General features: G+C 54.8%; 5 protein-coding genes and 2 non-coding genes across 7 annotated transcripts, besides 1 other annotated feature; 2 read left to right on the forward strand and 5 right to left on the reverse strand.

Annotated features, from left to right (window-relative positions):
- Positions 1 to 2,119: 2,119 nt before the first annotated feature.
- CYME_CMK160T lies at positions 2,120 to 3,892 on the forward strand. The gene has a single exon (XR_002461384.1). It is a non-coding gene; the product is annotated as a hypothetical transcript (transcript).
- Positions 2,983 to 6,225, reverse strand: CYME_CMK161C (hypothetical protein; the record flags this gene model as incomplete). The annotated part of the gene is made up of 1 exon (XM_005536512.1): positions 2,983 to 6,225. The coding sequence occupies one exon, from the start codon at positions 6,223 to 6,225 to the stop codon at positions 2,983 to 2,985; it is 3,243 nt and encodes a 1,080-aa protein (XP_005536569.1).
- A 294-nt stretch (positions 6,226 to 6,519) lies between these two features.
- Positions 6,520 to 7,833: a sequence feature (possible transcribed region).
- On the reverse strand, positions 7,501 to 8,172 carry CYME_CMK163C (hypothetical protein, conserved; the record flags this gene model as incomplete). The annotated part of the gene is made up of 1 exon (XM_005536513.1): positions 7,501 to 8,172. The coding sequence occupies one exon, from the start codon at positions 8,170 to 8,172 to the stop codon at positions 7,501 to 7,503; it is 672 nt and encodes a 223-aa protein (XP_005536570.1).
- A 361-nt stretch (positions 8,173 to 8,533) lies between these two features.
- On the reverse strand, positions 8,534 to 9,703 carry CYME_CMK164C (similar to mitochondrial carrier protein; the record flags this gene model as incomplete). Its single annotated transcript, XM_005536514.1, has 1 exon — positions 8,534 to 9,703. One exon carries the CDS (start codon positions 9,701 to 9,703, stop codon positions 8,534 to 8,536), a length of 1,170 nt encoding a protein of 389 aa, XP_005536571.1.
- Positions 9,704 to 11,870: 2,167 nt separating this feature from the next.
- CYME_CMK165C (retroelement, alive) lies at positions 11,871 to 12,917 on the reverse strand (the record flags this gene model as incomplete). The annotated part of the gene is made up of 1 exon (XM_005536515.1): positions 11,871 to 12,917. The coding sequence occupies one exon, from the start codon at positions 12,915 to 12,917 to the stop codon at positions 11,871 to 11,873; it is 1,047 nt and encodes a 348-aa protein (XP_005536572.1).
- A 1,629-nt stretch (positions 12,918 to 14,546) lies between these two features.
- CYME_CMK166C (glucosamine--fructose-6-phosphate aminotransferase) lies at positions 14,547 to 16,883 on the forward strand (the record flags this gene model as incomplete). Its single annotated transcript, XM_005536516.1, has 1 exon — positions 14,547 to 16,883. One exon carries the CDS (start codon positions 14,547 to 14,549, stop codon positions 16,881 to 16,883), a length of 2,337 nt encoding a protein of 778 aa, XP_005536573.1.
- Positions 16,884 to 17,023: 140 nt separating this feature from the next.
- On the reverse strand, positions 17,024 to 19,659 carry CYME_CMK167T. Its single transcript, XR_002461385.1, has one exon. It is a non-coding gene; the product is annotated as a hypothetical transcript (transcript).
- Between the last annotated feature and the right edge of the window lie 2,278 nt (positions 19,660 to 21,937).

Here is a 21,937-nt window from a genome sequence, read left to right on the forward strand (position 1 = left end):
GCAGACTCCGGAAACACGAAATGGAAACGATTTTGGTCGTTGAGGATGGGCACGATCGGATTCCGGTGACTGGAACAGCACACTGCAGACGAGGTTCAGCACGATTCGGAGCGGAAAGCGACCAAACATGAAATCTCACCTTTCCTGCGATTCATATCGGATGCATTCGTGTGGTGCAATCTTATGAGCGGCTGGTGCGAGCTGCATACCAAGCGGAATTGGGAGCATTGTTCGTTTACTACCTTTTGTGAACGATGGATGAAACGTTTGTACAGAGGAAATAAAAGTCAATATGTTTATGCACAGAGAGCATGTGCTCGTTCTTTGCACAAGTATGGACTTGGCGAGCGGGCATCTCAAGAAATACCGATTCAGCGAATGCATGGATCCAATGCATCTGGACTTGGGGGAATGTCGATCATTTCCAGGGTACTCGAATCCATCCGAAAAGATGCCTTTGGATGCAGCGTAGTGCATTCAGAACGACCTGTATCAGCGCGGCGCTCAAGAATTTTCGTTTGTGTTTTACTCTCGATGGTGATCAACAAAGCGAATGCCTCTTGTCGACTGGCGAACGCTTGCGAAAAAGCCTTGAAGCCGTCATTGCTGGCTTGTGTAAAAACGGGTTTGCGCGCACGAGTCAGTCATTCTATGGTGAGCAGGTGGCTGAAGAACCCCTCTTGTCGTCGACGTTCTGCATGTTGTGTACCCAAGACAGAGCTAATCAGACTTGGTCTACGTGGTTATCTGCTCGTCGATTCTTTCGAAGGTATCGATCAAGTGCCACCGAAGACTGCACAGAATACGAGGATTCCGTCTTGTTGATAAGAACGATGATAGCACGACACTGCTGGACAATGACAAAAACTCAATGATATCTGGAGAGCGTCGTGCTATGCAGAGCTCTCTCTCTCCATGGAGTAGAGAAACGCGAACGCTTCGTATAATAGATAATAATTTCGCGGCACTCGATGCAACTGTATTCGGAAGAAGTAATAGACCAAAACATGCGTACCCAAAGAGTGGACACCGCTGTTCGTAGAAAAGAAACTAGCGGGCATGCTGACAACATCAGCCTCGGCAGCGATGCTGCCATGTGTTCGCCTACGAATCGTGGTGCAGCCAGGGTCATCCAATACCTGATTCTTCATCGGAGGACATTTCGTGGCGTCCCTAATCCGCATGCCTCTGTCCAAGTCATTGACAAGGTCGTGCTCCATCACTCCATACGGTGCAGGCATACGCAGCTGCGGTTGGCGGAGTGTTGCTCACAGTGCCTGCTTCAGCGCCCGAATGCACAGAGTTCAATGCGTCTCCTCTGTGGTAGAACGTCGCTTTTGTTTCGGCTCCGGGATCAGTCGACAAGCCGTTCGCATCCGTGACTCTGTTCTTCGACACGTCATTCTCGGGGTTCAACATCTTCGTGCTGGTCGATCGCTTCAGTGATCAACCGCTGGGGGGAGTGGAAGTACATGCCTCGGTCCGCGCGCCTAGTCGCGACGGAGGTGTCCAAGACGATTTACCTGGGGAATGTGGTATACATCGATGAAAAAGGCCAGTTTCAGTGCTACGGATCTTTAATTGCGTCTGAATCTCAAGGAAATTGCATAAGGATGATAGCGATTCCATCCAGGCAACTGCGTCCAGTAAAGGAGACGGAGAAGAAGAAGCCTGGCTCTGCGAGCAAGTATGATATTTATGAGCAGCTTTACGAGGAACATCGGAAGTTCCCGTTCAAGTTTTGTTGTTTATAGGGATGATGGAGAACGACGGCATCTATATTTGTACGCACTTTGTGAAAACTAGGCCTGAGTCAAACACAGGGACTCGCATTTAACCTTTCAAAGCACATGAAAAAGCGAAAGACGCTGCCGTGGGCGTGCATCCCGTGTTGAAAACCGACATCGCCGGTGCCGTGTCTCAAACTCAGGAGGAGGGAGCCAATGATCCGAATGGAAAGCATTCGAAGCTCGTGAACGTTTCCAAGAATCCATAACATCGAGATGCGGGTATCATGCACGGCAGGAGACATGTCAACAAGTCCAGTGAGCGTGTCACGAGGTGTCCTGTGCTCGGAACACCATATCGTGCAGTGCGGAATGCTTTGTGCGGTTCAGTCAGAGCGCACCTGATCGTCTACGAGGCTTATGCGGATGAACGTTGGCAGTGGTACACGAGATGGTGCTATGGATGTCGAAGGTTTCGGTTATTTGATGGCAACGAGCGAGCACTCGCAAAGCTGTTCGACGAGGTGGAAAGCGATACGGCCGATAGTACGCGTCGTATGGTGGTAGTCCGTGGCGCTGGGCGTTTTCTAGTACGCAACTGCGGCACTCCTGCAACTTCGACGAGTCCGTGCAACGAGTGCAGGAATCGGATCCCTAGAGTGCTTATCGATACGTCCAGAAGGATGGATATGCACCATGAGCGCGGGTGCACGCTGAAACTGGTAAAGGAGAAGAAGCGTGTGAAACAGAGACCGCCGGATGAGAGGGTGCGCTGTAGCTTGATCGACCGTCATTCGAAGAAGCAGCCGACTTTGAGACACTTCCTATGGTGCGATGCTACCGGCGACAATACAAGCAAGCGCTTTCTTCGCCGAATCGTGAGCGCCTTGATCAGTAGGCGGGACAGCGTTGTGCCTCTGGAGCGTCCACCAAGTTTATGTTTAGCGTGATTTAGAGAGCATTTTTTGGTACTCGGTGTAAGCATTGTACTGAAGCGCTGAAGACGCACGATGCAACAAAACCAGTGGCCAAGACAGAGAAGATTGCGAACTCGCACGGAGCGAGGCACTGGTGCGGTACGTTTCAGATGGCCAGCGAGACTAGAACCCAGTATGTGTCCATCGAAAATGATTTTCTCGGGCAGATTTCATCGACGATCATCACGTTCCATGATTCATTCGTACAAGATATACAAGAGAAACCTATCCGGTATCCGAATCGCCACGGAAGTTCCTCGACGCAAGTGTCCAGCGCTTTACAGCGCCAGGTGACCAACACTGTGATCGAGTGTCGCATGCAGTTGCGCAACTCGTTCCGCAGAGACGTGTTGGCGTAACCACTCCAGAAACACGCCATCATCATGACGCTCTGCTCGCCAGTCATGAATCCAGGCGTCTGTTAGCGCCAGAGCAACCGCTAAGCGCGGCTTTTCGCTTGCCCAGTGCTGTGCCGCTGCCTCCACATGCGGCCTGACTTGTTGCCATGAAGCACGCGTCAAGTAGACGAGGCAACACGCCAAACCAATCCATAGAGGCCAAAGCGGCTTGTTCACTGACTTGTCGTCCGAAAGCGTATGCGTCCAGCCTGGAGCCGCTAGGGGTGACGGCTCCTCGGGCGTGCACGCCTCGAAGACAGACGCTCTGTCAGGCGGAGCGACGTGTGCCCATGCGGGCGCTAGTCGCTCACCGACTCGCAACGAATTCGATTTGGATTCGAACACCAGCTGTCCCAGTTCACAGAAAAACTTCTGCAGTGAAGCAGACCAACTGAATGGCGCGTTGCTCTGCGGCTCGACCTCGGCACAAAGAAGGTCCGCTTCTAGGAGCTCGATCGCGCTTAGCGTCGTTTCGCCTCGAGCAGCGTTCTGTGCTGCTGCATTGGACGATGTCAGCGTACTGGATAACTCCAAAATCGCTGCAACCCAGTGGGGTAAAAGGGAAAGCGCTTTCTCGGCTGGTGGACGCCACCGTTGCTGCCCCTGTGATGCCGTTTTCGCTGCTGGATGTGGCGCGCTGCCCACAGTACTAGTCGCATCTGCGACTGATTCCGGTCCCATCTGGTAGAGGAACAGTGCTAAACTAGCGAGCAGCAACGCACGTATTCGCAGCGGGGATCTGAGGACAGCTCCACGCTGAGCATCCGGGTAAAACGGTGCCGTAGGATACATCTTCTCGACGCTGCTTACCAGATTCTGAAGCATATCTTGCGCGTTGGTACGCTGCCCCTGAACGCAGAGCGGGAACAGAACAATCGTCTTCGCCGTCTTGCTGTCGACTGGGCCGCAAGCACATGACTGTACCAACGCTAGGTATGCTGCGAGAGCGCGCGCATCGTTTTGCAATGCTCGGCGATGACAGGACTCGTGCGCTACCGACAATCCCGCCGTGCTCATCGAGAATACCCACAACGGCTCGATGTGCACTGCTGCCTCGACTGCATTAGCGCTCGATATGTGACCATGAACAGCGCTTTGGCGCCGAAGCATCCTCCAGTTCCGAGAGAGGTCTAGTGCCTGGAGCACCACATAGGCACCAAGCGCGTCAGATGTATCGAGCGTATTCGTTTCTCGACAGAAGACACAGGTTTCGGCTGCCGCACTGCTTTCGTTGCGACATGCTGCCGCCTCCGGGCGTTGACAGAGTGCATCTATTTGACGCTGTATCGCTTGCGTTGCTCGCTGACGAGCAAGGAGCGCCGCCTGGCGCCGAGTGCTCTGCAAAAGCGCTGCAGCATCATGAAGGTGCTGTGATCCGGGACCGCCGACCCGGTTGATGGCCTCGATAAGGTCCTCCGCAGCGTTCCCGATGCTACTTGGCTGTCTAGCAAGCTGGATGAGGCTGCTCGCTACTTGGACAGAGTTCGGGAAATGCCCTAGGCGCTTTTGGAGCTCAGCTGGTGCACTCGTCACCGCCAGCTGGAGAAAGCGACATAGGTCCTCGATACGAATCTCTGTGCTTCCGGATTGCAGCGCCCTTGTTGCTGTCTGTGATCCAGTCGGTTGTGTGGACGCTGGTGGCAGCCTCTGATGCGGCACCTGCTCGGTGCCATTTGAGGAGCCGGTCTTCACGTCAGTACGCACGGCTGACATGAGATCCTGCAGGGTCTGTTGGCACCACGCGATAAAGCCGCAAGTATCGAGGGCGTTCCACAGATCGCCACGCGGGAGGAAGCTCAGCATGATGCCGCATTGTCGTACGGCCGTCTTCGGCCAGTGCTCGGATGCTATTGATACAGCCGACGTAAGTGGAAGACGCAATGCGGTAAGCACCGTCGGGACGTCCCCGAAACGCGCCAGCAAACGAAGCCACAGGCGTTCTTTCTCGGCAGTGGGGGCGTCCTGCGCACCCGAAAACGCCCCAGTTAATCCCGTGCAGCTGCGATGATCTCGCGCGGGCGGTTGCTTCTGTTGCTGTTGCTGTTGCCGAGGCGTCGAGCGTCGCAACCACAGACTCGCCTGTTCACATATCGCGGACGCACAGGGCGAGCAGCTGGTGTCCTGCTGTCGTGCCTCCAACGGTGTCAGCTGTTTCGCCAGCAGGTCCAGCAATTGGTTGGCTATTGCGGCAAGTTCCGGGGAGCCTCGTGCCGCTAGCTGCGCAGCAGCGAGGAACGCCTCGTTTGTAAGACGCTGCCGTCGGGCCGTATCTAGACATGCCGACCAACATCTTGCCAGCTCCGACTCCTTGACCGATACCTGATGTGTGCTGCTGCGATGGCTATCATCCGACGCTTCCATATCAAAAAGGGCTACCAGCTGGTGAATAGCCGCAGACGGTGCGAGCGGTATGAGTCGCACGACGTGTTCCAGCCCACCGCCCCGAACAAAGCTTTTGAAAAGGAGCCGTCGGACCACGCGGGATGGATTTGATCTTGCTGCCGTGCCAGAAGCGTCTTCGGCCGGTGGCTTTGCAGTTTCGACCGTAAAGTGCGGCTCAGTTGCCTCGCCATCAAGACCTGCCAACCGATAAATGACCACGATAGTGCTGGTGGCGGCTTCTATAGAGCGAATAACTGCAAGTAAGGGCAAGGAAAGCGGAACCAAACGCCCACCGATCAAAAGCTCAAGCGCAAAGTCGTCCGAAAGCAAGGATTTGAGGTCTAGCTGCAAGCAAATGAAATCCTTGAGCACTCGCATGGTCCAGGCATGAGGTTCCTTCAAGGAAAGACTGAGCCCAGCTCTTTGACACGTTTCAACAATACGAGTCAAGCGGAACCGCTGCCCATAGAGCGAGCCTCGTATAAAGTCCTCTTGTGAGGGCGCCTTTTGAAACTCGAAGACCACGCTGTCGGTCTGGTGCTCGTTTGTCTGCGCTGGAGCCGCGCCCCGCCCTGGTGACGACACGTGCAGCTGACTTCGCTCCTGGTGTCGTTCTTGCTGCTCACGAACCGCATAGAGGAACGGATACGGCGTCGCCGCTTCGGATACCTGCAGGTCAAAGAGCGCAAAGAGCGCCTCCGCAGACGCTGCACACGTTCTCGCAGACTCGGGCGCACTCATGGCATTCGAACGTGTCCAGTACGCACAGAGTCCAATTCGAGCTCAACACGATAACTACGAAAGCAACAAAGATAGAACGCTCAATGAAAGGAGGAAAACTGTTATTCAAGTTGTGAGTGTTTCCGGTGTGTAGCTTGTCTCCTAGGTTTGTTAGGGAGTCGTTGAGCGTCGCTGGTTGACGCACTGTTGTTTTCCAGTGAAGCTGGCCGGTCGCTGGTCGAGGCGCGATCTCGAAATTGGCGCGAGCGGCGCTCGCTTTCTCTGTCTAGCGCCCGACGCAAACCAGAAGTTTTCATGGAATCTGTTGAGACAGGCGCGAAAACGCTGAGGCGCTGATATGTTATCCTTGGCTTGGAGGTACCCGAAAAGAGATTGTTGCTTGGGTAGTTCAAGAGAAACAGCGTCAAATAGCGGATGTGGGCGGGGATAGTGAAATGGTTGTATAGGGAACTGTTCCCGGTGCCTACTGGAGCGGTGGACTCCCGAAGAGCGTCTATTTACGGGAAGTATCATTCGGCGGTGCCGAGGACTAGTTCGGATACCTAGCTGCAAGCTATATGAGCGAAGAGTGTATAGTAAAGGGAAATCCTTTTGATACAAAAGTTGGACTGCGTGCTTTTGTCTCTTGAGGTCTCGAAAGCGGTGGCGTTTCTGTGTGGCCTATCGATACGTGTTATCTGATGGTGCCGGGCGTGCGTGACCTATGCTTTTCTGATTGACAGAGCGGTTACGAAGACCGAGAGTCCACCCGTCCTTCCCTCGGAGATAATGGTGATTTCGTACATTCCATGGTACGCTGCACGGAGACAGAACGTCTTTGCCTGACGCTTACGCGCGGGTCCAGTGCATGTGCGTCCGCAAATGCCAGGCATCGATAGCGCCCCTACTGAGGCGAACTTGCGCGGGCGCAGATATCCAATATGCAGCGACTAATGGTTGTCGCTGCCCGCGTTACACACTCTGTGGGATGATATACATAGATTTATGGGAGTTCAAGCGGATTCGCAGCTCTCTGCCCAAAAAGAAGCGTTCGAGGTTCATGTATGTGCGAATTTTTCGGTATGACGCGACATGTCGTAACACGGCTAAATGAGCAGCCCCGAACAAGCCCGCTGATTCGATCAAGCGACCGCGTCCTTAGAGGACGTCGGGGGCGGCACCGCGGTACCCGTCCGCAATGCCACGCTCCACAGATTCTAGGCTAGTATCCGCCTATCGCTGGTCGCTTTATCGTGACACGAACGCATAGGCGAGACAGCTGCGGGGGGCTCTCGTTCACGTTCGTAAGGGGGCCGCAGCATCTGCAAACGGCACTGTTAAGTCAGCCGGGCCGAAGAATGCCGCGAACCAGCGCGGTGTCTCAAGAAGGCGGCATCCCGTCAGAGATGGGTATACATCAGACAGGAAATAGTATACATGGCCCACGGCAATACCAAGCAGATCGACGGTCGCTGACGCCCCGAAAAGAACCGTGAACAGCAACAGCAACCACGGAAGAAACGGTGCTGAAAAGTTCACCAACCCCAGGAAACTCAAAGAAACACTCTCGTTCCGTCTTGACCACAGGTAAACCATGGCGAACGTTAGGGACGGACCCATAAACAATACATTCACGAAGGGTGCTGTCAAGGTTAGTAAGGTCCCACAGACCAGGAGGAACCAGGCGTAGTCTGCAGAGCGACCGCGAAACGTCGTCTCTTCCAGCAAACGACTATACCGAGCAAGAAAAAATACGTGAAATATAAAGTCCAATGATATCGACGGTCCGAAAAACGTAAAATTCGTGAGCAACCGCCACGGCTGAACAGGAATTCGCGTCCACGACAAGTACAGTTTCAGCGGTGATACAACTTCCAGCGCGCACCCCAGCGTCGTCAACACAGCCAACGTCACATACGTTCGTGTTACCGGGGGTATAGAGCGATATATTTCCTCAATGGACGACATTCAATCGACCTCAAACGTGTCGGATGGTGCACTAGCAACGCTGCTGCGTCGAGGCACACCCGCCCTGGAATGACTCGCCAGAGAACAAAGATCCGCGGGTGACGCGGCCTGTACAGCGCGTTGCGGGCATCTGTCCCGAACGTGCGCGAAGGGCCTAGCGAGGCCGCACTGCTGGCGAGCGCCGCCTCCGCCCGAGATGCGATCGGCAGCGGCTGCGCGGGTGGATCCATGCATTGTCCTAGTCCATACTTTTATGTACAGTTATGTCCAGGATAGAGGATTCGACGAATGGCGCCCCATGGGGATACAGCAGGGGATCCCGCTGCGCGTCAGGCACCCGTTCGGACGCATGGTCCGAAACCTACACCAACGACGATTCTTGTGCGCGCTCCTCCAGGAAAGTTTTGCACAGTTCGTAAGTGACAAAGGTCAGAACAGTTGCCGGCAAGGTGCGGAAAAGCGTTGCCCCGATACCCCGATAAAACGCGCTGATACCCTCTTCCTTAAGCATGTAGCGCACAAGCCGTAGCATTCGCACAGGCTCGGTACCGATACCTTTCGCGGTTCGATTAAGGAACGGTTCTGGTGGTGGTATACCGCTCTCTACTGACAATATGGATATCATTTGCAAGCGGCTTCGAATGACCTCATGGGGATACGCTACAGCGCTGGCGACAATTTTGCTGACCGACGAGGCGACCATGATTCGCCATACTGGTGGGCGCGCCTCCGTTAGCGCAGATGTGCTGGCCCCAGGTTCTTTGGAGCGCGGTCGGCTTACAACCCAGCTGCGCTTGAGTGCTTCGTATAGCGGGAACTGGACAGCGACATGAATCAGACCTAGGAGACTCGGGGTCAGGCCGCGATAGAGCGCGGCGAGGCCCTCCTCGCGAGCAATTCGGCGCAGGCATTCAAGCGGGTTCCGATATCGGGGAACTGATCCCGGTAGGACAACCTCAGCTTGCATGCGCGTTTTCACAACCCAAAGCGGTGAGCAAAGCAGAGCCGTCGCAGCACCAGCGCCCATACTAGCCATCATCGAGGCCAGCATGTCCTTTGACAGACCTCTGCTGGGAAACAGGTTCGCCCCGAGTCGAGACCGTTTTGGCGGATTCTTCGACCACTGCTCCAGAAGCGTTCCCCGAAGTTGCTCGTACAGCGAGAAGTAAATCGCCCAGTTCGGCATGAACGCCATAAGCGATGCAGTTAAGCCGCGGTAGAAACCACCGATACCCTCCGTACGAAACGTGGCACGAAAAACATCCCGAAAATGACGGAGCTCCAGACCGCTACCCGTACGCAGCGCGTGTGCGGTGTTCCCAAAACTTCCCACTTGCATGCGCGTACGTACCACGTCCAACGGACTGAGCACCAACGTGTTCACCATTCCAGAGACTGCTCCAGCAGTGAATGAGTACGAAAATTGCCGAGCATGTTTCGCCACTGAGTTGAATCGTTTGAAAAACAGTGTCTTTTTTGGATTCTTTTCCACACCCAGAGCGCCGTACTCTTCCTCGCCTCTCGAGTGCATGCCCGGTGGTGCGCTCCTGGAGCAGCCGCAGTCGCGCGGCAGTAGCCCGCTGTCTAAGCTTGTGGACAGAGGCACTGACGACAAGGACTGCAGCTTATTGGTCCGCGCAGTTCCAGAACGCGCGGCCAAACGCCGTTCTAAACTCGAACGACGCCGACCGTGTACCGTAGTGGCGACGACAGCGCCCTAGACAAGAAGTCTCCGATTGACGTGCAGACGCCCCCTCGCCTTTTGGACCGGCCAACTACTACTGCTTCAAACTTTTTCTCATATAGTTCGACTTTGAGAGGTTGTCCAACAAAGTTCTGTCTTGTCCATGCTGGAGGTCTCGTCTCCAGCACCGCACATCTCCTGACATTGATTTTTTTCATTGACAAAACGTTTACTTAGCCTATCGTTCTCCGATTGTGCGCTAGTTCTTTTCTTACTTTTTTGTTTTTTTCAGTGCGAGGTGAGATATCCATCAACCCCCTACCTCCAAGTTACGCTACCCAGAATTTTCCTCGGATATTCTGGTCGTTTCATACGTCCTATCGTGTGTGCCTAGTACCTGCAGTTCCGTATCCGCCTCTGGGCCTGAACCGCTGGAGCAGATAATTCATAGAGACAGAACGGCGTTGCCGTACCACAGAGGGCGTCAGCTCGAGGCGTGGTTCACCCGGCGTAGAATCGGGTCTCATTGTCTGTCTGTGCTCGGACAGTCTGCGGATGCAGGCTTGTCTTCGCTGCACGACACGCTGGAGAAACTTGGCTGTTAGGATATATCCTGGGAGCCGCCTCTCTCCTTCGTGATCATGCATGGAGTGCGTTGTTGTCGGTTGGCAATGCGGGTTTCTGCTTGACACCCACCACAGTGGGTAGACGCAGAAAGCGCACTGAGCCCGTGTGCGCATCCGATTCGCTGGACCCTTCTTTCTAGAAGGTAGCATGTGAGTTTGTTCGCCACTAATGAGCGCTGAGGCTCCGTTAGCGGGCCATCAGTTGCCAGTGCTACACTCAAAGTGTGTGTCCGGCCTTTGGCTATCAAGGTGATGCCCAGCTGCTGCTGTCCTCCAAGGAGCTCGCTGCGCTCGTGTTTCCAGCGCGGGCACTGTAAGCCTAACTATGTCAGCGTCTCGGGGTTCTCGTTTCCACAGCAGGGACAGTGTGACTCCCAGTGCGATTCCAGTGTTCCTATGCGGCTTAGAGCCGGTGCTGGTAGCCAGAAGCCACCAACGCGCATTTTGGCCAGCCACTGGGTACCTCGAGCAAGTCCCGGGAACTCCAGCGTCTCCCACCAGTGCTTGCATGTGTATGCTAGGTTGTAGTTCCGGTATAGAGTCAAGCCGGCGTTACTCGCGCGACTGGTACCGTGTCTACGTTCCCATATTGGTGTTTGGACCTTTCGCTTCAGGTGACGGGAGAATTCTATATTTCTGGGGAACGATTGGGTAGCGTGTTTTCGCCTGAGAGGCGCTTCACCGAAATCTGCGTCGATTTCATCCAAGTGTTCTTGCGGTGGGTTGGGGTCTTCATGAAACTCCGACTGAACCAGGTGCGCATAGTGGGCCCTTTGGCCCGTATACATGCCCGGCAGCCTGCTGCTATCGCTTATATCGAGAGTATTTGGAGTTCAAGTCCGAGTGTCAGCGGGTTGGTCGCTCTGCTCTGCACTGAGCATCCAACAACAACAACGAGTCGCATTGCCCTGTTGGCGGCTGTCTGCAGACGTGAGGCATTTGGGTGCTTCATGCCGCACCATTCAGCACCCCAGGTCGCAGGCTGGATGATACACATCCTTAGTGCGCTGGTACGGATTGCTATGCAGATAGAGGGGTCGGATAAGAATGGGCCTGCGATCGCTATACGTCTATGCATCTTGGCGATCATCTCGTCGATGTGTGCCTTTTCGTCGAGCGTCGGCGTGAGACAGACCCCCGGGTAGCGATCTTTTTCCACGATTGGAATTTCCTGATTCTGCAACCGCCACGAGCGATTGCGAATGCTCTGCGAGTCTCCATGGATGACCATGACGCCGCACTTCGATGCTCCTATGCTCATCTCTCAGCGATCGGTCCAGGCGCTGACTTGTTCCATGCTACCCGCAAGCGTTTCCGGGGCGGGTGCCAACAGCACGACATCGTCCGCAACTAGACGGCCTGCGAGGCGGTTTCTATGTGAGGGCTCCTCACCGGACATCTCCACAGTCTATCCACGGCGCCTCAGCCGCGAATTGTCTGCAGTTGTTCAGCAGATCGTTGATGAAGATGTTGAAAAGGAGCGGGGATGCGGGGTCGCCCTGTCGCAGTCCACGGTGGATTCTTATGGAAGGGGTTCTTGAGCAGTCGCCCAGTCGGATGCGCATCCATGAGTCTGCATAGAGCGCACGGAAGAACGCTAAGCACTTTCCGGAGACTCCGGCTCGTTCCATCTTCAGAAATGGAGCCTCGTGCGGGACCGTGTCCAAGGCCTTTTGAAAGTCGGTGAAGCATACGTAAGCTGGTTGTTGGCCGCTAATCGAGCAACGTTGCACCACTTCAGTTAGGGTCAGGGTATGGCTCATGCACTCCTCGTGGCTCCGGAATCCAGCCTGTTCTGGGGCGAAGAACTTGCGTTCCTGGAGGCCTCTCTGGATCCGGTTCGTGGGAATGGCGCAAAGTAGCTTCATGATTGACGGGATGAGGCGCATAGTCCGGTAGATGTTCATGTCTGTGTGGGAGTCCTTTTTGAGGATCGGTACGACCTCGGCAGTCCTCCGTACATCTGGGATGCACGCTTCTTCAAACATGCGTTGAATGAGCTCCAGAAGGCGTTTGCATAAGATTGTGTCAGGTTCATCTGGTATCGATAGTGTCCCTGTTGTCCCGTCTTTTGGGGTCGCCAGTTTCATCCACTCCGCCGCGATGCCGCCGATGCCAGGTGTTTTGCGGTTGCTTGAGCATAGCAGGGTCCGAACAGATTCAGGCCAGAAGATTGGGTCGTTCCATTCCGGTACCGGTTCGAGGCGCCGTAGTTCTGCAGCATATTGGTGCCGATAGATTCGGTTTTGGCAGTGCCCAGTTGCGTCTTCATGCAGCTCTGGCCCGTGGTCCGTCCAGGCCTCATTCACTGAGGCACTCTCCGTCCTCAGCGCTTCCTCATAAACGATTGGTGTGAGCCCCAAGCACTTTTTCGGTGGGTCGAGTCTCGATCGAATGTAGCCTGGGGTTTCATCTTCGCTGGTGCTCTCTAGCATAGATTTCGCCAGGGCGGCGATTTTGCGGCTTCGATCCTCTCGTTTGTCTTCTCTGGAAAGTTTCTTCTTTTTTTTGATAGCTTCTTCATGTTGCGCCTGTAGCGCCAGTAGCGCTGCCTTCGCTTCCTTGTCTCCGGCGTTGGTGCGTATGGCGGTGCGGTTGACGTTCTTATTGAGTCGATGGCATTCATCAATCCGAGTTTTGGTACGTCGTTTCAGGTACTGAGGTTTGCAACTGTTGTGTTCTGGTGCAAGCAGTCCCAGTTCTCTGGCAGTCTTCTTATTCCCATCTACAAACTCGCGTGCCAATTGGTCTAAAGATTTGCATGCACGGCTTTTCGGATCTTCAGCGCTGTGAGTAGGTGCCTGGGTTTGGCGACGGCTTTCTTGAGTTCCAGCTGGGGCACTCTTTCAGGGGATCACTCATGATGGGCTCGTTTGGGGGGGGGTCTTCTTTCTCTTCTTCTGTTTTTTCTTGTCGGTCTTCCTCGTCTTCTTCGGGCTCTTTCCTGAGCTAAATTCTCTGGTTATTTTGCATCTAGGTGGATCATGAGGTTTCTGTGCCTCCTTCTCCGTATCCCGTTGGGTCTCTTTCGCTATTGCAGAGTCCTCTATTCGTGTCTCTTCTTCGTTAATGTACTGATAATTCGTTATCTCGTAGTTCAATACCGAGGCTATCCCGCAAATATTCCATGATGCGAAACCTATCGAGTCGTAGCGCATAAGTGAATAGGAATAGCGCTGCGGTACTCCAGAGGTACGTCGTCGATTTAGACGCACGCTCCATGGGGTGTGTGAGCGTACATGCCACAATTGCCTCCTGCATTCCACTCGTTCACTGAGTGTCTGCCGCAGCACAAGCGTAGAATCAGAAGTACAATAGTCAAGGTCGATTCGAATGCGACCTTTATCTTGCCGGACGCGTGAAGCTCCCCTCAATTACTGGGAACAGTCTACGAATTACCCTTTCAGCGGCTTCGTATCCGCTCCCCAAACACATCGGCGGGCAAGTCGCTTGTTCCAGCTTCTACCGCGAACATACCGCCAGCTGTCTTCCGAAGTATCCGCCGAGATTGTTTCCAGAGTTGAGGTAGGTACCCAAGGTAGGAGGTAAAACTGAGCCCGATCTCGAGGATGGGTACAGGATTTGCGCCCGAACTTGCAGCGTCGATTCTAGAGCAGCGGATAACTACTCAGAATTCCCTTCAACATTCTCTGCTGCTGCTGCCTTCTACCCTCCGTTCGTTGCGGTCAAGGTCCCTGGCGTGGGCTTCCTTCCCAGTCGCCCAAACACCTCGGTTTAACCCACTTTCAGAGCTCCTCCGGTAAAACTAGACCTCTTAGGCGGACGTAATGTGTGGGGCTTTAAGATAGTTGTTCTTTGATAAATAGTTTGTGACTGGTTTGTTTTGTTGTTTTCCTATTCCGCCCGGTGCATTCGATGCAGGCTTTGGCGCGGCCGCACACCCGTTCGACTGCAAAACGGATTCATTCTTAAGGTCTATCTACTTTTGGAAATAGTTTGGAACGGTGCCGCAAGGCCCCAGTGGTGTCGTGCCAGCGTTGAACAGGTACCTGCCCACAGTCGAGAACTCCGAGCACCAGCATATACGCTCGAGTTTGACGCAAATGTGTGGCATATTTGCCTATGTGGTCTACGGAGTGGAGCGCTCCCGAGACGACATCGCTGCAGTGCTGGTGAACGGGTTACGGCGCTTAGAGTACCGTGGCTACGACTCGGCTGGGATCGCGTTGGACGATATTGTAAATCCTTCAACTGGCGAGCGTAAGCCTTTGGTGATCAAAGGACCTGGCAGCGTGGGCTGTCTGGCGGAACAAGTAGCAACGGCGTTGCGCTCGAGTCCGAACTTCAAGGTCAGGCAGCACGTGGGTCTGGCGCATACGCGTTGGGCAACGCACGGCGCCCCCAGCGTCGAGAATAGTCATCCACAGGCTTCGGGACCTGAAAACGAGTTTCTCGTGGTGCATAATGGAATAATCACCAACTATGCTGCGCTGAAGCAGGTTCTCGGGAAACGCGGCTACCAGTTTGTCTCGGAAACTGACACCGAAGTCGTTGCAGTGCTTCTGAAACACCTCTATCTAGAGATGAAAGCTGTGTGCGATACAGTCTCTTTCCCAAGGCTCGTGATGCTCATGATGCACGAACTGGAAGGAGCGTATGCGTTAGCGATTCGATCACAGTTCTTTCCTGGCGAGCTGGTTGCGTGCAAGCGTGGTTCTCCACTCGTGCTCGGGATCGCGTACCATGACGGCGAACAGGTACACCTCGTCCAGCACAGCGAGCCGGCAAAAACTGATGCTTCAAGATCGCCAGCATCGACACCAGGTGCAGTGGAGAGCGAAGGAACGACGCGAGCGGCGATGTCCGCAGCAGAAACGGCGACCGCGAATGGACGCTTTGAATCCTCTGCTGTGGCCGCTGCCCGACAACGTGACGGACTAGAACCGGCATCTTCAGGCAGCGTCGCCAAGAGTACTGGAGGTAGGTGCTTCCGTCGCCGGACCCCGCGTCGCCACTCGATCGATTTCAAAGTCGCACAAGTGAATCTCGACTGTGAACTGCCGCACGGATTCAGCTTCAATACTAGTACATCGGCACCGGACTCAGGAATGGGCGAAAGAGCGGGGGGTGTAGAGCTCTTTTTTGCATCAGATGTGAGCGCACTTGTGGAACATACCCGTGAAGTGGTTGTGCTTGAAGATAACGATGTCGTCCATGCCAGCGCAGACGGATCGGTGGATATCTTTTCTTTTCTAGATGCGGAATCGCAGTCGCTGTTGACGCAAACACGTGCGCTTTGTACACTTGATATAGAGTTGGAACAGATTGAACGTGGTCGCTTCGAGCATTTTATGCTGAAAGAGATCTTTGAACAGCCTGAGAGCATCCGAGGAACAATGCGCGGCCGCGTGCAACCCGCGACGGGAACTGTACTGCTCGGTGGCTTACGCGAACGCCTCGATGACCTTGTTCGCAGTAACCGCTTGATATTTGTGGGTTGTGGAACCAGCTACCATGCGGCACTTGCATGTCGGCAACTTGTCGAACAGCTGACCGAACTTCCCGTCTCCGTGGAGCTGTCCAGCGATTTTTTGGATCGCGCTTGTCCGCTCTTTCGCTCCGACGTTTGCGTTTTCGTAAGCCAATCCGGGGAGACGGCAGACACCCTTGAGGCACTCCGGTACGCCAAACGACGACATGCACTAACAGTCGGTGTTGTCAACGTCGTCGGGTCTGCTATCGCCCGCATAACGGATTGCGGTGTCCACCTGAATGCGGGTTGCGAGATTGGAGTCGCATCCACGAAATCGTATACTTCGCAGATCGTCGCTATTATTATGATCGCGCTTTTGCTGAGCGCTGATCGTTTGAGCAAGCAAACTCGGCGAAGAGAGATTATTGACGGACTTGCCGCGTTGCCAACCGCAATTGAACGGGTGCTGATGCTGAATGATAAGTTGAGAATGTTGGCTGTAGGGGTCTTGCGGGACGCGGTATCCATTCTAGTGTGCGGTCGTGGGTACCAGTACGCTACGTGTCTTGAGGCAGCACTCAAAATCAAAGAGGTCAGTTATATTCACACCGAGGGTATTCACGCAGGCGAACTGAAGCATGGACCCCTGGCTCTAATCGATCAGGAAATGCCAATGATAGTCTTTGCGACTCGCGATAACGGCTATGAGGCGATCTGTAACGCGGTGCACCAGCTTCTGGCGCGTGGAAACCCACAGCGCATGATTGTTGTATGCAGCGAGGGCGACGGCCATTTCTTTCAGGGCTTAGGTGTTGGTACCACGCTTGAAGTTCCGCACACTGCAGACTGCCTCCAAGGTGTCGTGAACATCGTTCCAATGCAGTTGATTGCCTATCATCTCGCAGTTGCGCGAGGTTTAAATGTGGATCAACCACGCAATTTGGCGAAATCGGTTACGGTGCAATAGACTTAAAGTTCTACAGTGCGGGAAAATCGTTCTGCTGCCACTGCTGCCGATCGACTAGATCCATGTCTGTATGGAAGGAAACGGATGCACTCGAGTAACTGGGGTGTACAAACTGAAGTTTAAGCGTCAAGTCAATGTCACGAAAGCCATCCCATGGCAGCTTTTGCTGCGGCTGATCGCTTTTCCTCTCTCTTAGCTCCGGGCTGGAATACGCCGGTCTCTACTTTCTTTCCAGCACTGTTGTAGGCTGTCGAGGGATGCTAATCGCGGCGTTGGGGTCGCAGTTTCACAGGTTCCGGCAGTTGCCTGCGTATTCGATGTACAGGCGGAGGTTGCGATTGACGGATCGCTTGCCGTTTTCTTCGTTTCCTAGAATTCAGTACTGGTGCGCGCCTCGTAGCGGTTAACCTGGTTGTGTTCAGATATTCCCGTATGTGTTCACGAGCTCGCATTCCCTGGGAGCCGACCTGCAGCATGCGAGCGCTTGCTGCATCCCTCCGTAGCTGTCGTTGACGGGTACAGAAGGCTCTACGCGATGCCTTGCTCCGTTTTCGCGCCCAGTGCTGTGCCCCGTGATCATGCACTTGCTCTTCTGGACGACTTCTTGTGCGAGTGCGCTGCCCGCTGCACTCGCAAGCGCACGCTATTCCATTCGGTACCTCAACAACCGATTCCTTGTGCGCTCTTGCTTTCCTGCGTTCCCTTCCCACAAACTGTGCAGATGAGCGTGACGGGCCATCAGGTCCGATTGTGCCACATGCTTGTGATAATGCCGCCAAGGCTACTGGGACTCTCTCCTGTCTCACTCGTTTGCGCGTCGGACGAGTGCCTCACTCGCTCACCGTCCGCTTAGGCGAACATATGAGGTACTCGAGTCCAAGCTACGACTTTGAGCGGGAATCGGCGTGTTCGAGACTCGCGGCTCCAGTGCGTCGTCGGTGACCACAGGCAAGTCGGGCATCCCTTCGGATCTCGCAATCATCGTGAAGGTTCAGGGACCCGGTCTCTTTGGGTCCAAGTTGAGGCCGATCGCATTGGGGAGCAAGTTCGCGCCGCCGCGCATCCCAGTTGTTCGTTGTTCATCCACACATTTCCCCCTCTAACCAGGGTGCATCTGCACCCTGACGATTCTTCAGTCGTATAGAGCGTTCGCGCTTGACGGCGATGGACACACTCGCGCTATCGGAAGCGAACGACGACTCTACTTCTCCTGTTGGAAGCGCGAAGCTCCGGTTCCTCCGGTCTCCCTTCGCCTCCGCGCCCTCCTGCGCGCTCCGTCGCTTCTCGCTCGTCAAGCGGTTCATGAGTTTCTTCGAATCTTCGGGTGCGGGCGCATAGTTCGCTGTCTGGGCTTGCACCTAGCGATCAGCCTCTCTTCCTCTTCCTCGACACACTTGTTCTCCATCGGACGCATCTGCGTAACCCTCGCGCGGCGTCACGATCCACGACAAAGCGAAAAAGTGTGCTTGCTGGCAGTGCCACGAGCCACGGAGACGTGCGTTCGTAAAAGCCGCGTACTCCTCCCCTGACGGAGGCTCTGGACCGGCACGCTGGGTGCAGACGCGCCATCGCATTCGTGGGTGCGTTAGTCGCATGCGACAGGTCCATCTTCGAGACAACGTCCTCGTCGCGAAGGGCCAGATGACGGACATTCATCATGGTCTCCCAATCCTTCGAGCCGACTGGCTGCAATGAAGCGTCGGTCATGAAGAGCTCCTTCATACCGCCCATGCCGGTCGCCGAGTCGTCGCACTTTCGCCTCCACCCCATAGAATCTTTCACGTGCCGGTGGAGGTGTATGCTCACCCTTCTCAGCGTCACTGTGCGTATCATTCCCCGTACCCATTCGTATTATCTGGGGCGCTTTGAGTCACCAAGCGAGAGAGGCCCTCGACGCTCCCAATGCTGTCCAGCTTGGGAGCCGACGTCCGTGCGTCGCCGATGAAGGCTAGTTGCGGGTCAAGTCTGCCTGGTGCGCACTCGGGGACAACTAGGACGAAAAGCTTATCGGTGTCAGCTGCGCTTCTACAAAGTGCTGGACGTTTCCAAAGACCTCGGCACACTCGAAGCACGCGGACTTGAGTTTGAGGCAAGCGTGTCGCCGGAGCTTGCTGCAAAGAACCACCAGGTACATGTCGCGTGCCACGTGTTCCGGTGGGAGCACGCACGTTCCAAGCTGGCACTGAACGACCGCCGTTTCCGGCAGTAACGATGAGCGCCGCTCCTCGTCCGTGAACACACCCAAGCGAAGCGTTCCGTTCAGGAAACCGCCCCGTCCGAGACTGGCGAGCTCGTCTGGAAGCGGTACGCATCTCTTTTCGTTACGCTCTTGGACGATTTTCGTCCAACTACACAGTCGTTTCTCTGAGACCTCTCGTGTGCGGCGGTTGTGTGCCTCCGTCGATAAGCATGCCGTATAACTAAAGTATTTATACCTTGTTTTTCTCTTCGTACTACTTCGGAATTCCACGAACCGCAATCGTCAGCGAGTTTCCCTATACAAACTCCAACAGGTCCATTGGTCTGAACGGCAGTTCCTCGAGCACTGGGCATCAGTTCGTGTCGAGAGCGAGCCGCGTTATCCCGAAGCGTGCATCGGCCTCTCTGAGGCTGCGTTTGACGGCCCCGCAACCGTTCTCCATCGGTTTGAAACACAGAGCATAAGCTGGTGTGTGCGTGTGCAGGATGACCAATGCCCGCTCTTTGCTGTTTGCCGAATAGAAGGGAATTCGTGGAACGCGTTGCTGTCTATGATGAAACACGCAGTGGCTGGAGTGGAACTCCAGATTCGCGACGCAGCGTAGAAACGTCGATCCGTCGGCGCTCCTGCCGTGCCGCTAAGCGATGACGCACTTGCCACCGGAATCCATCGCTGCGATGACTGCAGTCCGCGTCCAGCACCCTTTCCCATGCGAACAGAAGAGACGCGAGCCTCTGGGAGCGGATCCCACGGGCGGGAATGTGGTTGTGGTGGTGGTGCTGCTGCTCCTGCTGCTGCTGCTGATTTCGGGTCCCTTCTCTTCGATGGCCACGGAGCGGGCTGGAATTGTCTTTCGGGCGGGATCGATTGCTTAACGTGACGAGCTCATTGAGCTTTCGGCGGGAGCGTGTGGAGAAGTCACCAAGGGATGGCGCCGCGCTCCTTTTCTCGTCGGGTCGGCAGCGCGAATCGTTGCGCCTACGAGTTGCGTCGCGACTGAAATGACGAAAACTCGAAGAATACGTGATTCGAGCGTGATAGACGTAAGGAAAGGAGGAGCGTGGCGGTCACTCACATGAACAGGACGGTGATATCGAATATTTTTTTGAAATCTTTTTTTAGGACGCCGCATTTCGTCTTGATTCCAGAGCCGTAACGAGCTGCAGTTGTGAAGCATTGAACGAGCCATTGCGAAAAGACAACCTAGAGTCGGAGAACGGACCGTGAATCCGAAATTCCTTATTATTGGACTTTGAACGTCTAGGATGTGTATCTATAAATTTTCAGGAGGAAATTGAAAGATAGAAACATGTCGAACCGCTTAGTGCTTTATTTCCAGATGACGCGAACGTTGGAATGCGCAGTGCAGCGCACGGAGAGCCGCGCCTGCGCACCGATTGCCTGCTGCGCTCGGTGACGTGTCTAGCACGCATCGCGCTCTTTGCACGCATCTCGGCGCATGCGTGTAACATAACATTTGCACGCTTGTTGTTGCGTAAAACTTCCGTTTTAAAGTTGTTTTTCTATTTTTGGAGTTCCTTGCTTGGGCGATGCGTTGCTCTGAACATGAAAAACTGGCAAGAATTTCAGGTATTTTGGTCGACCCACGTTTATCGCGAACGTGGGTCACGAAACGCTCGCGACGAGTGCGTGGTACGGCCCGAGGTAACGTGCGACACAGAACGTACAGCAGTGGTGTGTTGCACTGGTTTGGTTGAGTTGTTTCGGCAATTTCTGTCCTTAATCGTTTGCGCCAGGCATCTCGGGCCTCTTGGCGTCTATCTTTAGAAATATGCTTTCACACGGGAAACTGAACTTCGCTTGAACAAAAACAGCGCTTTCAATGCTGAAAAAGCTGCTCGAGGCGCTTTGCTTTGTTTCCTCGGTACCTCGGTAAGATTTTCTTATCCTTAGACTAGTTCACCCAAACTTCATGGTGGTTGCTGGCTGGGGGCCGATCATCTTTCAAGGCGGACTACGAGTCTTTCCTTGTCACTGGATTCATACCTGTTACGGAATTGCCGCCGCCGCTGCCCATTGGGCCGCCAGAGTTTTGCCCACCGAGGCCACCTCCAGTACCAGATCCGCTAGACATATCCGGTGCGTTCGGACGGGTCGGTGGTGCTTGCGTTTGCGGTGGTGGTGGTGGTGTAGGCTGCTTCGGTGGCGCCAATATGGGAGCCTGTGGTGCTGTAGGCCCATCCCCATTCATCATTTGTTGCCCATTTCTGGGGCCGTTGCCGCCACCGCTGCCTATTGATCCGCCAGAGTTTTGCCCACCGAGGCCACCTCCAGTACCGGATCCGCTAGACATATCCGGTGCGTTCGGACGGGTCGGTGGTGCTTGCGTTTGCGGTGGTGGTGGTGGTGTAGGCTGCTTCGGTGGCGCCAATATGGGAGCCTGTGGTGCTGTAGGCCCATCCCCATTCATCATTTGTTGCCCATTTCTGGGGCCGTTGCCGCCACCGCTGCCTATTTGTGCGCCAGAGTTTTGCCCACCGAGGCCACCTCCAGTACCAGATCCGCTAGACCCGTCCAGCAGATTTGGCTGAGGCTGTGGTGTGTGCTGATGTGGTGGTGGTGTTGGCGGCTTCGGTTGCGTTGGTGTTGGAGCCTGTGGCGCTGTAGCCCCGTTCTCATTCATCATTTGTTGCCCATTTCTGGGGCCGTTGCCGCCACCGCTGCCTATTTGTGCGCCAGAGTTTTGCCCACCGAGGCCACCTCCAGTACCAGATCCGCTAGACCCGTCCAGCAGATTTGGCTGAGGCTGTGGTGTGTGCTGATGTGGTGGTGGTGTTGGCGGCTTCGGTTGCGTTGGTGTTGGAGCCTGTGGCGCTGTAGCCCCGTTCTCATT

This window comes from Cyanidioschyzon merolae, chromosome 11, assembly GCF_000091205.1.
Source record: "Cyanidioschyzon merolae strain 10D DNA, chromosome 11, complete genome".
Taxonomy (NCBI): domain Eukaryota; phylum Rhodophyta; class Bangiophyceae; order Cyanidiales; family Cyanidiaceae; genus Cyanidioschyzon; species Cyanidioschyzon merolae.